General features: G+C 40.5%; 1 protein-coding gene across 2 annotated transcripts; it reads left to right on the top strand.

Annotated features, from left to right (window-relative positions):
- The first annotated feature begins 8,759 nt into the window (after positions 1-8,759).
- SMCO1 (single-pass membrane protein with coiled-coil domains 1) lies at positions 8,760-14,079 on the top strand. 2 transcript variants are annotated; one of them, XM_082839477.1, is made up of 3 exons: positions 8,760-9,015; positions 11,229-11,378; positions 13,394-14,079. In XM_082839477.1, exons 1-3 carry the CDS (start codon positions 8,990-8,992, stop codon positions 13,836-13,838), a joined length of 621 nt encoding a protein of 206 aa, XP_082695603.1. In that variant the 5' UTR covers positions 8,760-8,989; the 3' UTR covers positions 13,839-14,079. The 2 variants fall into 2 exon arrangements, with proteins under 2 accessions (XP_082695603.1, XP_082695604.1); XM_082839478.1 differs by having other exon boundaries at positions 8,895-8,959.

The following is a 14,079-nucleotide window of genomic DNA, read 5'->3' as shown; positions in this document are numbered from 1 at the left end:
CTGTCATACAGAGTGAAGTAAGTCAGAAAGAGAAAAACATCATGTATTAACGCATATATGTGGAACCTAGAAAAATGGTACAGATGAACCAGTTTGCAGGGCAGAAATAGAGACACAGATGTAGAGAACAAACATATGGACATCAAGGGGGGAAAGTGGCAGGGCGGTGGTGGTGGTGGTGTGATGAATTGGGCGATTGGGATTGACATGTATATACTGATGCGTATAAAATTGATGACTAATAAGAACTTGCTGTGTAAAAAAATAAAACAAAAAAATAGAAACATTGTACATATTGTCAGGGATATGTGATCTAATGGATTAAAGGATACCAAATTTTATTGCTTTGAATTTTCAAAAAAAAAAGAAATTAAAAATAAATAAAAAATAAAAATTGCCTCACTAACATAAACTCAGGTGTTTTGAAAGTGGCTTGTTATGAATAACAAAAGACACTCCTTTCACCTTTATCACTCTGTAGGTATTTCAGCAACTGGGGATAAAACCAAATATTATAATAAAAGATGCTTCTTTCACCTGTTTTAGGATCCAGGGAGAAAAAACAATTATAAGAAGAGATGTTCCTATTACTCTTATCACTTAGGAAGTGATAAAGAGTTTTAGAAGCTCTGTGCCAAGAACCAGGACAAAGACCAAATATGTATTTCTTATTATATCAAAATATCACAGTCATCAAGCTTGTTGATTTTAAAAATAAAAGAGTCAGTTATTTCACCAGCAAAAATTGGTTTAATTGGGAATAGCAGAGAGTTGCAATTCAGGACAAATAAGCCACAGCAAAAACCATAGGGAAGTCCAACAAACAAAGGAGAGGAACGTTATTTTATAGAGAAGATGGAGGAAGTTGGAAAAGGTTGTTTTGAATGAAAGCACACTGAAGAAAAGTGAGGGTTCAGGGTGATGACACTTTCTCATTGGCTGAGTTGCTGGGGTAGTCGAATTCTTGTAGGATACTCAACATACACCTCTTCCTGTTGGGGCCTGTAATTGGTGATTTTCTCCTGTTGATGATTCTTCTGTTGGGATCTGTAGTTGACTTTGAGTGGTACTGCATGAGAGCTTCCACTTCTAGCCTCTTGATGCCATTTTTAGTGAGGTTTCCCTTTATTAATTTTCACAGGTTTACAATATACAGCTTTCTGTGTGCATGTTACACTTAGATTTTTTTTAATATAAATTTATTTATTTATTTTTGCCTGTGTTGGGTCTTTTTTCTGCACGCAGACTTTCTTTAGTTGCAGCGAGTGGGGGCTACTCTTTGTTGCGGTGTGCAGGCTTCTCATTGTGGTGGCTTCTCTTGCTGTGGAGCACAGGCTCTAGGCACGTGGGCTTCAGTAGTTGTGGCACGTGACCTCAGTAGTTGTGGCGAGCGGGCTCTAGAGTGCAGGCTCAGTAGTTGTGGTGCACAGGCTTAGTTGCTCTGCAGCATGTGGGATCTTCCCAGACCAGGGCTCGAACCCATGTCCCCTGCATTGGCAGGCGGATTGTTAACCACTGTGCCACCAGGGAAGCCTCCGACACTTTGATGTTTTTTAAACCCTTATTAATTTAAAAAAATTCAGGGGGACTTCCCTGGCAGTCCAGTGGTTAAGACTCCGCACTTCCACTGCAGGGGGCACAGGTTTGATCCCTGGTCGGGGAGCTAAGATCCCACATGCCATGTGGCGTGGCCAAAAAAAAAAATCAGTAGATTTGAAGTAGCTAAACCATTTTTGTTTTTCACCAGTTCATTAATGGAAGTTTCCATAAGAACCCCACTGTCTATGAACATGCCTATCACACAGACACAGTGGGGGTCAATAGCCAATCTAGCTAGTAGGGTCTGCTAAGATTCTTTGAGATTAATGTTTGAACAAGAAATGTCAAACAGATATAGGGGTGTAGTCTTAATTTGGTTTACCCCAGAGTAGGACCTGAGATGAGAATTGCATGTAGTTTGTGAGATGATTCTGTCACCTAACTCAGGTTCAGCCACTTATCACTCAAGAATCCAATACTGAGAGACAAGTGTTGGGTAAAAGGAAAGATAGCTTTACTGAGGAAGCTTGCAATCCTGGGGAAGAGGTGGACTCATGTCCCAAAGAACAAATTCCTGACTCCCCAGGTTTTACTCAGAAATTATATTGGAAAAGAAGGGGATACATCCTGAGGAGAGGGTTGTGGGTTATGTGATCAGCTGATGGACATTCTTCCGATTGGTTGGTGGTGAGGTACTCAGGAATTAACAGCATCAACCTTCTGGTTCTGACTAGTCTGGAGTCTACGTGCTTGTAGGCGGGATATAATTAACTTCTTCTATTTGGCAAGCGTTTCAGTATCTGCAAAATAGCTCAAAGAATATGGCTTAGAATATTATCTATAGTCCTTGAGGAGGAACTAAAGGTCCTTGACTTTGTTTAGTGGCTAAACTATTATTATCTTGTCTTATTTGACTGTTTTCCTTTGTCTCCACATTTTCTCACTTCTCTGATTAAATTTATTCATTGGAACTCAGGGAAGGCCTAGGAGGCTAAAGTTTTTCTACAGATAATAGGCAGGCAGAGGAGGTGTGTGTGTGTAGGGGTTCTGTCCCAGAAAGGCCCCATAGCGTCCTGCTCAGTTACAATTTCAGGAAGCACCCACAGTACAGAAGTAGGAAAATGAGACAGAGAAGGGAAGATAGCCAACACAGAGTACAGGTTCCCTCTGTGGGTAGTTGAGGCTCAATCCCTCTAAAGTCCTTTTGATGATGGCCCCCATTTTAAAATACAGAAATGGGGGATGAGAGATATTAAGTAATCTGCACAAGCTCACAGAGTTAAGAAGTGGTAGAACAAGAATTTGTACCAATCTGATCAGAGACCAATGACAGTTTAGCCTGAAGGACACCAAGCCAGGTTTTAGAAACTGGAATCTAGAAATGAGGGAAAAGGAAACCAATGCAAGCAGGTTGCAAGCAAATGGAGTGATCGCCTGGAACTGGCACTGTGTCTGAATTTTGCTTTTATATGATGACTGGGTCAGGTGAAAGGTTGAGTCTGGTGATGGAGCTAATAAAATGTATGGAATTCTCTTTCAAGAATATGAGCTCAGACATTCTCAATGAATCCTTTTGCAGTCTTTATAAATTCATAAGTTAAAGAACCCCTTCCTCTGATGTACTGGTGTAGGTAAGTATCTGGACTGAATGCATTTTCCTGAAGTTTGCACTGTGAGCAATCTAAAAAAGTGGGAAAAACCAGGTTGGCAGCCCCCCTGACAAAGTATCATTTTAACAAGCCCTATTTCCATCCACATGTGCTACTCTTACAAGAACTCTTAGGGCAAGGTGGCCATTAGTAAACTTACTATTGGTAACTTCATCTCTGGCAAAAACTCCTGGATCTTTTCCCTGGGTCAGAAATAGCATTACTCTCTTAGCGTCTGTACTTTGAGTTCAGCACTCAAAGGTAGTACTCAAAATATTCAATTGTTAGTACTTGATTCAGCTCTAGGATGAACAACAAAAACCTGCTGCTGCTTTAGAAGCTTGTATCTCAGATGCTTGTTTTAGCAGACCAAAGTACTATTTAGTTCTTGGCACTGCTGTTTAGGTCTTGAGTTCCTCGTTCTTTCAAAGATCTGTACCCTGCAACAGAAAGCAGGCAGAAATCTAGGTTGCAGCTTTGCTGTGAAAAAGGTTTGTGGAAGAAAATATTTTTAAAATATACAACTGATAAAGTACCATTATTCAAAATATACAAAGAGCTCCTAAAACTCAACAATAAGAAAACAACCTGATTTTTAAAAGGGCAAAACACTTGAACAGAGATTTCACAGAAGAAGATACACAGATGGCAAGTAAGCATATGAAAGATATTCGACATCATTTGTCATTAGGGAATTACAAATTAAAATAATGAGATACCATTACACACTTATTAGAGTGGCCAAAATCCAAAACAATGACAACACCAAATGCTGACAAGAATGCAGAGCAACAAGAACTCTAACTCCATTGCTGGTAGAAATACAAAATAGTACAGCCACTTTGGAAGACACTTACAAACTAAACATACTCTTACCATGCAATCCAGCAATCGAGATCCTTGGTATTTACTCAATAAATTGAAAACTTATGTCCACACAAAAACCTACACATGTGTATTTATAGCAGCTTTATTCATAGTTGCCAAAACTTAGAAGCATTCAAGATTCCTTCAGTAGGTGAATGGATAAAGAAACTGTGGTACATTCAGGCAATGGAATATTATTCAGTGCTAAAAAGAAATGAGCTAACAGGACTCCCCTGGCAGTTCAGTGGTCAAGAATCCGCCTGCCAATACAGGGGACATGGGCTCGAGCCCAGGTCTGGGAAGATCCCACATGCCGCGGAGCAACAAAGCCTGCGAGCCGCAACTACTGAAGCCCGTGCACCTAGAGCCTGTGCTCTGCAACAAGAAAAGCCACCGCAATGAGAAGCCCGCGCACCACAACGAAGAGTAGCCCCCGCTTGCCACAACTAGAGAAAGCCCACATGCAGCAACAAAGACCCAACACAGCCAAAAATAAATAAATATTTTAAAAAATTTTTTTTAAAAAAAGGAAAAGAAATGAGCTATCAACCTATGAAAAGACTTGGAGGAAAATTAAATGCATATCACTAAGTAAAAGAAGCCAATCTGAAAAGGCTACATACTGTGTGATTCTGGCCATATGACATTCTGGGAAAAGCAAAACTAGGGAGACAGTGAAAAGATCAGTGGCTGCCAGAGATTTGTGGGGAGGGAGAGATGAATAGGCAGAGCACACAGTGCAACTATTCTGTATGATATTACAATGGTGGATACAGATTACTATGCATTTGTGAAAACCTATAGACTGGACAACACCTAGAGTGAACCCTAACGTAAACCAGAGACTTTGGATAATAAGGATGTGAAAATGTAGGTTCATCACTTGTAACAGATGTACCGCTGTGGTACATGGATGTCTACTTTGGGGGAGGGTGAGTTTGTGTGAGGGGAGGGATATATAAAAACTCTCTGTACTTTCTGCTCTTTTGCCTGGGAACCTAAAACTGCTCTAAAAAATAAAGTTCATTAGTCAAAAAAAAAAAGTTTGGAAAGCAAAATGACAGGGGACAAGGAGGGTCCAGAAGGTGAACCTGGCAGAAGAGAAGAGGAAATTCAAAGATTGGGCAGACAACAGGCCAAATAGCAGAGAGGCAATCAAGGATGGAATGATCAGCAGGTTCTGTTTAGGTCTGTACAGACAAGAGGTGGTCAGTGCAAGTAGGGAGAAGGGAACAAGTATTGGATCTGGATGGGCAGGCAGTATCCTAAAGGAAGCAGCACTGGTGGGTGGAATTGGCAGGCTCTGATCCCAGAGCCAAACCATTTGCTCTTTACCCTGTTCTAAACATTATTCCAGAGGCTGGGGGCTGGTCCCCCAATGGCTCATGCTGAGTGCGCTGAGGACAGAGATGCCAGGTTACGTGAGAGTTTCCACCATTGTTTCCTTCCTTCTCTGTTTTATTTCCTTGTCAAGGTATTGGCCACAGGTCTACCCATAAGAAAACTAATGTTAGCTCCAGAGAAATGAAGGGCTTCTGAAGAAACCCCAGCAAAGAAGAACTTGATGTATAAAGTCTCGTGCACGGAATTCCCTGGCTGTCCAGTGGTTACGACTCTCTGCTTCCACTGCAGGGGGCCCGGGTTTGATCCCTGGTGGGGGAACTAAGATCCCACATGCCGCACAGTGTGGCAAAAAAAAAAAAAGTCTCCTTCACTTTGCTGAACTCCTTAAGGACAGAGCCCCAACTATAAAAGGCTTAATCAATAAGGCAAAGTTGTTATTCCTCATAAGCACATTAGCAATGAAAGGGTTCTAGGGGAGGTTAATTCAGTGACAGCTTCTTTCTTCCTTTTTTTAAACTTTATCCTTTTTCCAATCTCTTTCTATTCCCCACCCTCCGCCCCCCGGTCCCTGGCAACCACTTTTCTACTCTGTTTCTATGAATTTAACTTTATATTTAGAGTCCGCATATAAGTGATACCATGAAGTATTTGTCCTTCTCTGTCTGACTTATTTCACCTAGCATAATGCCCTCAAGGTCCATCCATGTTGTTGCAAACATCAGAATTTTCTTCTTTCTTGGACACTTAGCTTGTTTCCATATCTTGGCTATTGTGAATAATGCTGCAGTGAACATGGGAGTGCCGGTCTCTCGTCGATACCCGGTATTCATTTCCTTCAGATATACATATATACCCAGAAGTGGGATTGCTGGATCAGAGTAGTAGTTCTATTTTTAATTTTTGAGGAACTTCCATACTATTTTCCATTGGGACAGGTTCTTTTCCTCTCTCTGCTCTGCTGCCCTGGCTTACTCCCTGAGGCTGGTTCCCCTCACGGCCGTAATAGGCTGAATGCTGCAGTCCCTGGCATCGTATGAAGGAAAATCCAACAATACTGAGGGATGAAGAGAACATTTTCTCCCATGTGTTTCTTTTTATCATCAGAAAAACTCTTCTCCCAGTCACAAGAAGGCACAATTCCCCTTATGTGAGGAGTTAGAATAGCCAAATTCACAGAGACAGAAAGTGGAATGGTGGTTTCAGGGGCTGAGGAGAGGGGAGAATGTGAAGTTGGTATTTAATAGGTACAGACTTTCAGCTGGGGAAGATGAAAAAGTTCTGGAGATGGAAATGGTGGTAATGTTTGGACAACAGTGTGTATGTTCTTAATGTCACAGAACTGTACACTTAAAATGGTCAAAAACGGTAACATTTTTAAATTGAGATATAATTGCCATATAACATTGTATTAGTTTCAGGTATACAACGTAATGATTCTATATACGTATGCAGTACATGATGATCACCATTGTAAGTGTAGTTAATGTCCATCACCACACACAGTTACAATTTTTTTTCCTGTGATGAAAACTTTTAAAATCAAGTCTCTTAGCAACTTTCAAATATACAATACAGTGTTATTAAATATAGTCACCATGCTGTACATTACATACCCAGGACTTATTTATTATAACTAGAAGTCTGTACTTTTTGACTACCTTCACCCATTTCACCCACCCCCCCAACCAAAAATGGTAAATTTTATGTTATGTATATTTTATCACAAGTTTAAAAAAATGTTTTCTCAGAAGCCCCACAGTAAATCTCCTCTCACATTTCATAGGGCAGAATTCTGCCACCTGCCCATTCCTAAACCAACGATAATGGCAACAATAATAAAATTACTGTGATTGGTTTGGTCTAATCAAGATTCACCACCCTTGTGACTAAGGGGGTGGGTAGACTCAGAGTCCCCTGGAGTACACAGCTGCCCAATGCTCGAACAATATTTGGATTTAGATTCTGTTAATGAGGAAAAAATAGCGGGGGTGGGGAGGTATTGGGGAGGATGGCCACTGGGTAGGATACAAAGACCCTAGCAAGGTTTTCCCACTGAGGCAAGGAAGGACTTGATTCCTTCAGGACACCCAAACTTTTCTGAAAATTCATGTGAGACTTACTGACTCCAACCCCCAGGAGGCCTTGGGGACTCATACTGTCTCTCAGGTCTGCCCCTTTCCCTTTTCACTCCAAGGACAGACACTGTAATCTCATCACTTCACATCTGACTGTGATACCAGTCTCCTGAGGGACATCTCTGCCTCTGGTTTCATTCCCATTTGGATCCATCTTAAACACCAGTGCTAGAATAACTTACAGAACCAACACCTCACATACGTCCAAACTGCTTACCAGGCTGGCTAGAACCCTTTTGCAATCCTCGTTTTCAGTCTCCCTACTAGTATGCTTCTTAGGGCAAGGATTTTGCCTTACTCATTTTATTCCTAATACCTGGAATAGTGCTGATCATTCATTCATAGGTTTTGCCCATTCAATTTATATTTATGGTGTTCAGCAAATATTGAATAAGTAAACAAATTATTCAATGAATGAATAAATCCATGACCTGACTTTTACCAGTTTGTGTCGTTTTTCTTTTTCTCACATGAATCTTTTGTTGAGAGAACGTCAACAAAATACTCACTCATTGTTCCCTGACCACAGCATGTACTTGCCAACCACCCCTGTGAATTTACCCACACAGCTTCTCCAGTTTGTAATGTTCTTCTCTCTCTTCTCTGATAAATCAGAGACCTACATTTCCTTTAAGGCCAAGACCAAATCCCACCTTCAATGTGAGTGCTTCTCAGTTATCCAAGGCTTCAGTGACCTACTCTCTCATCATCTATGATTTTTACAGTCTGTATCTACTCAGCACACATTTTATATATTTTTTCTTTTAAGTATACATTATCTTTTAAGTATCTCCCCAGTTAGTATTTAAACCCCTTGAATTCAGGAATCCTGTTTTATGTCTGTTTTAATTTCCAATACCTAATCTAATACTACAATAAATATAAGTTTCTAAGGATGGTCGGATATTTTTGTATTGATATAATACATCATAAAAAGTCTGGGGCTTCTTTAAACCTAATTGAGATTATAAGTGAAAAATTAAGCTCTTAAAATTAGAGAGTAATATTTCCATTAAATTTAATCCTAGTATATGTATACATTGTGTACCCGTATATCCATTTACCAGAATATACACAGAGCCACAATTACATCTGGCTGTTGTACTAGGTTGATGAACTATGGTCACTTTTCAAAGGCAAATATTATAGTGTAACCCAGGACACCTGTGTTCATAGGATCAGCCCTTTGAAACTATATTTGGATGTACAAGCTATTAAAAGCTTCTTGTACTGAGTGACCTTTCAGGCAGAATTTAGAGCGAATACTCACACTGCTGCTGCCTGTTGCTGAGTGGAAGAGAGCAGAAAACCCTGGATTCAAACCTCTACTGGGTTTTTGTTTTGCTTGTTTTCTTTTTCATTTTGCCTTAAGAAGATGAACAATGAAATCACAACCCTGATATCCTTAAAGGAGGCAATGAAAAGGTTGCTAATGGCTACAGGGAGGGAGCAAGCATGGGTCTGCTTTTCTGGGAAGATGAGTAAGAGAAGAATGAAGAATAAAAATAAGCAAAGAACTACGGACATGCTAATTAGAATTCTTTCTCTGTTAATGTGTTCAGGTTCAAAAAATGTCAATTAATAATAAAGAAAAGTCTACTCCCAGATGCTATAATTCCATTCAATTAATGCATGTGCTATATAACAGGTTTGCAAAAATAAGTAACATGTGGTTTCTGCCCTCGAGGAGCTCACAGCCTTAGGAATAACAGAAGTATTCAAAAATGCTTACAATTTAATGTGATTGACATTATAATGGTGTAAAGGGCTATGAGAACATGAAGACAGGAGTGAATTTTGCCTTTGACGCTAGGAAAGGGAACCCTTCATAGAGGGACATTTAGGCTGGATCTGAAAGTGTGAGTAGGAGTTTACAAGAAATAAAAATACGGTAAGGAATTCTAGGCTGAGGAAACAGTATGTGGAAGCATAGAAGCTTGGAATCGCATACGGTATTCTGTCAGCAGCTAGATGTCTCATATGACTGGTGACTAGGATGTGTGAGAGGACTGGTAGAAGATGGGGGCGAACGGCAAAGAGCCTGTTTCCTGCTGAGGAAATTCAACTTGGCTCCAGCAATATCACTGGGCAAGTCGGCAGCATAAAACGTATATAATAGTCAAATTATAAAATCAGAATTGTGTTTTAGAAGAATATCTCTGGAGAATGGATTGGACGTGAAAAGGAGGAATCAAGTTAGAGTACTGTAATCCTAGGTCCAAGTGAAAGATGGCGATTAACTGGCTTACTGGAGATAGAGAGGACGGGATAGATTAGAGACACGCTGATGGAGAGAAAGGGAAAAAATGGTGAGTTATTCTGAGATTTCTAGTTCGAGGAATTGAGTAGATGGTGATGCCATTAACTGAGCTGGAGAATTGTAGTAGAAACGCAGATTTGCAGACATGTTGTTTAGGATTTATGTGGAATGATCGGGAATGCCTTTTGGTGAAAAGATTCCAAAGAAATGCTCCAATTGTAAACCTTTATCCTGAATGACAAGCTAGAGTTTACCTCTAGAGTTCAAGCTGGAGATGACCTAAAAGCAATATCTTCTTAAAGGTCTAAAAGTTAACACAAAGACTTTGCCAGATATCATAGTTTTGACTTGCAGAGATTACTGGCATATTAGGTCATGCAGGCCTATACTACAAAAATGCACATTTCGTACAGAGCCTTACCTATATGTAAATAGAATCCAAAGCAATGAGAAAATTCCATTGCCGAAATTTCTGAAGATGGGGTGCGAGAGGAGGGAGGAGGGACTTAGTAGATTCAGCTTAAGACAGTTGAATTTAACATCACCATCCAGGTGGAGATGTGCAAAACATAGTTGAATATACAGGTCTAGAGCTTAGGAGAGGGGTCGTACCTGAAGCTAAATTAGCCTTGGGAGAAAATAAAGACCAAGAAGAGAAAATGGTCAAGGATAGAACCCTAGGCAACCACAACAGTATTCGGGTGACTGGGGACATAGAAACTCGGGGAACTGGCTGTGTGGGTATCATTTCCTTCGTGAAAGACAATGTGGGTGGCTTCAGGCAAGTGAGTTGTGTGGTTCAATTCTTTGTGGTTCAGTTAGACATAATTTTGGTGCCACAGCGCCCTCTAATGATCAGGGCTGTTCAGAGCTACTCAGATCCCCCTTTTGCTGTTACACTGCTTAGCATTTCACTAACATCAAAAATGTCAATCATAGGAGACAAGTTGTATTACTTCTGTGTAAGGCCTCTTATAGGTATTGGGGGACAGGCATAAAGATGTCCAAGAAATAGTCTCTGATCCTCTCCCTCCAAGAGCTTACAACTTAGATCGTTAAAAAGTAACTCTTTTGAGACTCAATTTCTTTATCCGTAAATAGTAAAAATGACTGCTTTACTTCTAATGGTTGTTGTGAGAATCAAATTAAAGCTTGTATAAAATATTTTTTAACGTATAAAGTATGGTACGAAGACAAGACATGGCATGTAATTGAGGTAATTAGACAATTCACATGTTTGGCAATATAAGGAATGCCAGAACTAGGATGATGACTAGAGAGAACAGCAAATGGGAACAACTGTTCATAATCTTAAAATGTAAATAGCTACTCAAATTTGATAGTGGTTATAAACAATGTATTATAGCCTTATATTAAGACAGAACTTAGTTTTGTGCCTGACCTAAATTAACCCTTGATTCTTTTATCCTATAGAGTAGGCCACAAACTCCAAGCATTAGAAGCACAGTTTAAAGAACTGGACTTCACCAAGGATAATCTGACACAGAAATTTGAACATCATAGCAAGACTCTGGAAAACCAAGCAGCCCAAGATGAGCTGTGGACAGCAGTTCTGTCATTCAAGTGAGTATCCAATCAGAAATCAGTGGAATTTTGTGGTTTTGTGAGAGCTTGCTGTGGTCATTCTAAACTTGGGTTTCTTTTTTTAAAAAATAAATTTATTTATTTATTTTTGGCTGTGCTGGGTCTTCGTTGCTGCATATGGGCTTTCTCTAGTTGCAGCAAGCAGGGGCTTCTCTGGTTGTGGAGCATGGGCTCTAGGCACGCAGGCTTCAGTAGTGGCAGCACATGGGCTCAGTAGCTGTGGCTCACAGGCTCTAGAGCGCAGGCTCAGTAGTTGTGGCGCACAGGTTTATTTGCTCCACAGCATGTAGGATCTTCCTGGACCAGGGCTCAAACTCGTGCCCCCTGCATTGGCAGGCAGACTCTTAACCACTGTGCCACCAGGGAAGTCCCTAAAATTGGGTTTCTTAATATGGTTCCAACAATGGATTGTGAAGAAGTTACATTTTCTTAAGCTCATTCATTCAAAAGAGATTAATTTGAGCACCTGTTTACTTGCCAGAACTGTGGTACACATCTCAGAGTCCCTTGCTTGCCAAAGTCTTACTAACATAGAGATAGATAATATAACTCCTCTGCCATGGAGAAACTTACAGTATGAGTGGCCTGAGATCTAAGCTATCCAGTTTAGAGCAAGCCCTATTTCTTTTTTTTTTTTAATTCTTTTAATAGTGTGTATCTGTTAATCCCAAACTCCTAATTTATCTCTCTCCCCTTCCCCTCTGGTAACCGTAAAATTGTTTTCTATGTCTGTGAATCTGTTTTGTAAATAAGTTCATTTGTATAATTTTTTTAGATTCCACATATAAGTGATATCATGTGGCATTTGTCTTTGTCTGACTTAATTATGATAATCTCTAGGGCCATCCACGTTGCTGCAAGTGTCATTATTTTGTTCTTTTTTATGTCTGAGTAACATTCCTCTGTATATATGTATCACATCTTCTCTATCCATTCATTGGTCGATGGACGCTTAGGTCGCTTCGATGTCTTGGCTATTGTAAATAACTACTATGAACACTGGCAGGCCCTATTTCTAAAGTAAGCATTTTCTAAACTGCAACAGCTGGTTGTTACCTGAAAACTGGGTTCAACTCTTGGTGGGCATTGAACCAAAAGACAACCAAGCCAAAGACTGGGACAAGAAAGGATGTATTACTTGCAGCAAGTAAGGAAAACACCAGGGATCTTCCCCAAAGCAGCGTCTTCCCAAACAACAGAACTGGGGAAGTTTTAAGCTAAGGGTACATGCATAATCATGAAGGGGCTTGAACAGAGGAGAACTCAGCAGCGAATTGGGGCAAAGGTTGACAGAGTCCAAGCTTTAGTTGACTGAAGTCATAAGGGTCAGAAAAGGCCAACATCATTATTCCATCTTCCACTGGGTGGGGACCTCAGTTCCTGCAGAACTCAAAAGATATGTATCAGATTGTTATATATGTCCATTGAGGAGGAACTAGGACTCTTATCACTAAACTACTTTTTCTTGACAGCTTTTCCTTTGTCCCTGCATTCCCTCACTTACCATTAAGATCATGAATTACTGAGACCTGTTCAAGGTCAAGCACTGTTGCCAGGCTTAGATCACAAAATGGCTTAGGTCAAAAATGGCTTCTCTTGGGCTTCCCTGGTGGAGCAGTGGTTGAGAGTCCGCCTGCCGATGCAGGAGGGGACATGGGTTCGTGCCCCGGTCCGGGAGGATCCCACATGCCACGGAGCGGCTGGGCCTGTGAGCCATGGCCACTGGGCCTGCGCGTCCGGAGCCTGCGCTCTGCAGCTGGAGAGGCCACAATAGTGAGAGGCCCACATATCACAAAACAAACAAACAAACAAAAAATGGCTTCTCTTATGTCAAGAGAGCCATGCCTGGTTCTCTTTCTCTGGGGACCTCCTACCGTATCTGCTTACAGTTCTCCTAGTAGGTTTATACTTCTTTGAATTAGCCTAAGAAAATTCATTTTATGTTTGTATGTAAAGAGTTCTAATGCTTAAGAAGCTCTCCACATTTTTTGTAGGTTCACTCCAATGGAATTGAATATTTTATACAGCTACGTCATTGAAGTACTCATCCGCTTGCACACTCGTGTGCTTGAGAAGCTGCCAGATCTGGTGAGAGGTCTTCCCACCTTAGCCTCCATCCTTAGACGAAAAGTCAAGAACAAGCGCATTAGAGTTGTATGGGAGTCTGTTCTGGAGGAGCATGGGATGCAAGAAGAAGATATCACAGCACTGTGTACCTTCTTTGTAGCACATGGTAACAGGGCAGAACACTACATTGCTAAAGTAAGGCAAATGTATATAAAAGATGTCAATTTCATGATCACTAATATGGTAAAGAACCAGGCTCTGCAGGATGGTTTGCTAAAGGCTGTTCAGGTCATTGAGAAGGGAAAAGCAGTGAGGGCCCCTGAAGAGCAAAAGTCATCCCTAGAAGAGTTGATACCATCAGCCAAAAGCTAACCTGTTACCCTAGACCCAGAGATTATGCTTCTAGTAATTTATCTTGCAAATGGGAAAAAATACATACATGCAACTTATTACAGGGTTATTTTTATAGCAAAAGTGAGGAGAGTGTTAAATTATGATATACTGATACAGCGGATACTTTCTGTGTAGCAATACAAGAGAATGAAGCAGCTCTTCATGTAATCGTATAGTAATATGCAGTTATCACCAAGATGTGTTGTTTTAAAATATTCAT

The sequence above is a fragment of the Leucopleurus acutus genome (assembly GCF_964270905.1).
Source record: "Leucopleurus acutus genome assembly, chromosome: 5".
Taxonomy (NCBI): Eukaryota; Metazoa; Chordata; class Mammalia; order Artiodactyla; family Delphinidae; genus Leucopleurus; species Leucopleurus acutus.
The sequence above is the reverse complement of the archived record's forward strand: the minus strand, read 5'-3'. Positions and strand labels throughout refer to the sequence as shown.

Bases quoted from the DNA above. Each gene is read 5' to 3' on its own strand.
- SMCO1 (XM_082839478.1), top strand. From the start codon at position 8,910: ATGAACAATGAAATCACAACCCTGATATCCTTAAAGGAGGCAATGAAA. The intron at 8,960-11,228 runs GTTGCTAATGGC...TTTATCCTATAG, and splicing joins TTAAAGGAGGCAATGAAAAG to AGTAGGCCACAAACTCCAAG. The intron at 11,379-13,393 runs GTGAGTATCCAA...CATTTTTTGTAG, and splicing joins ACAGCAGTTCTGTCATTCAA to GTTCACTCCAATGGAATTGA.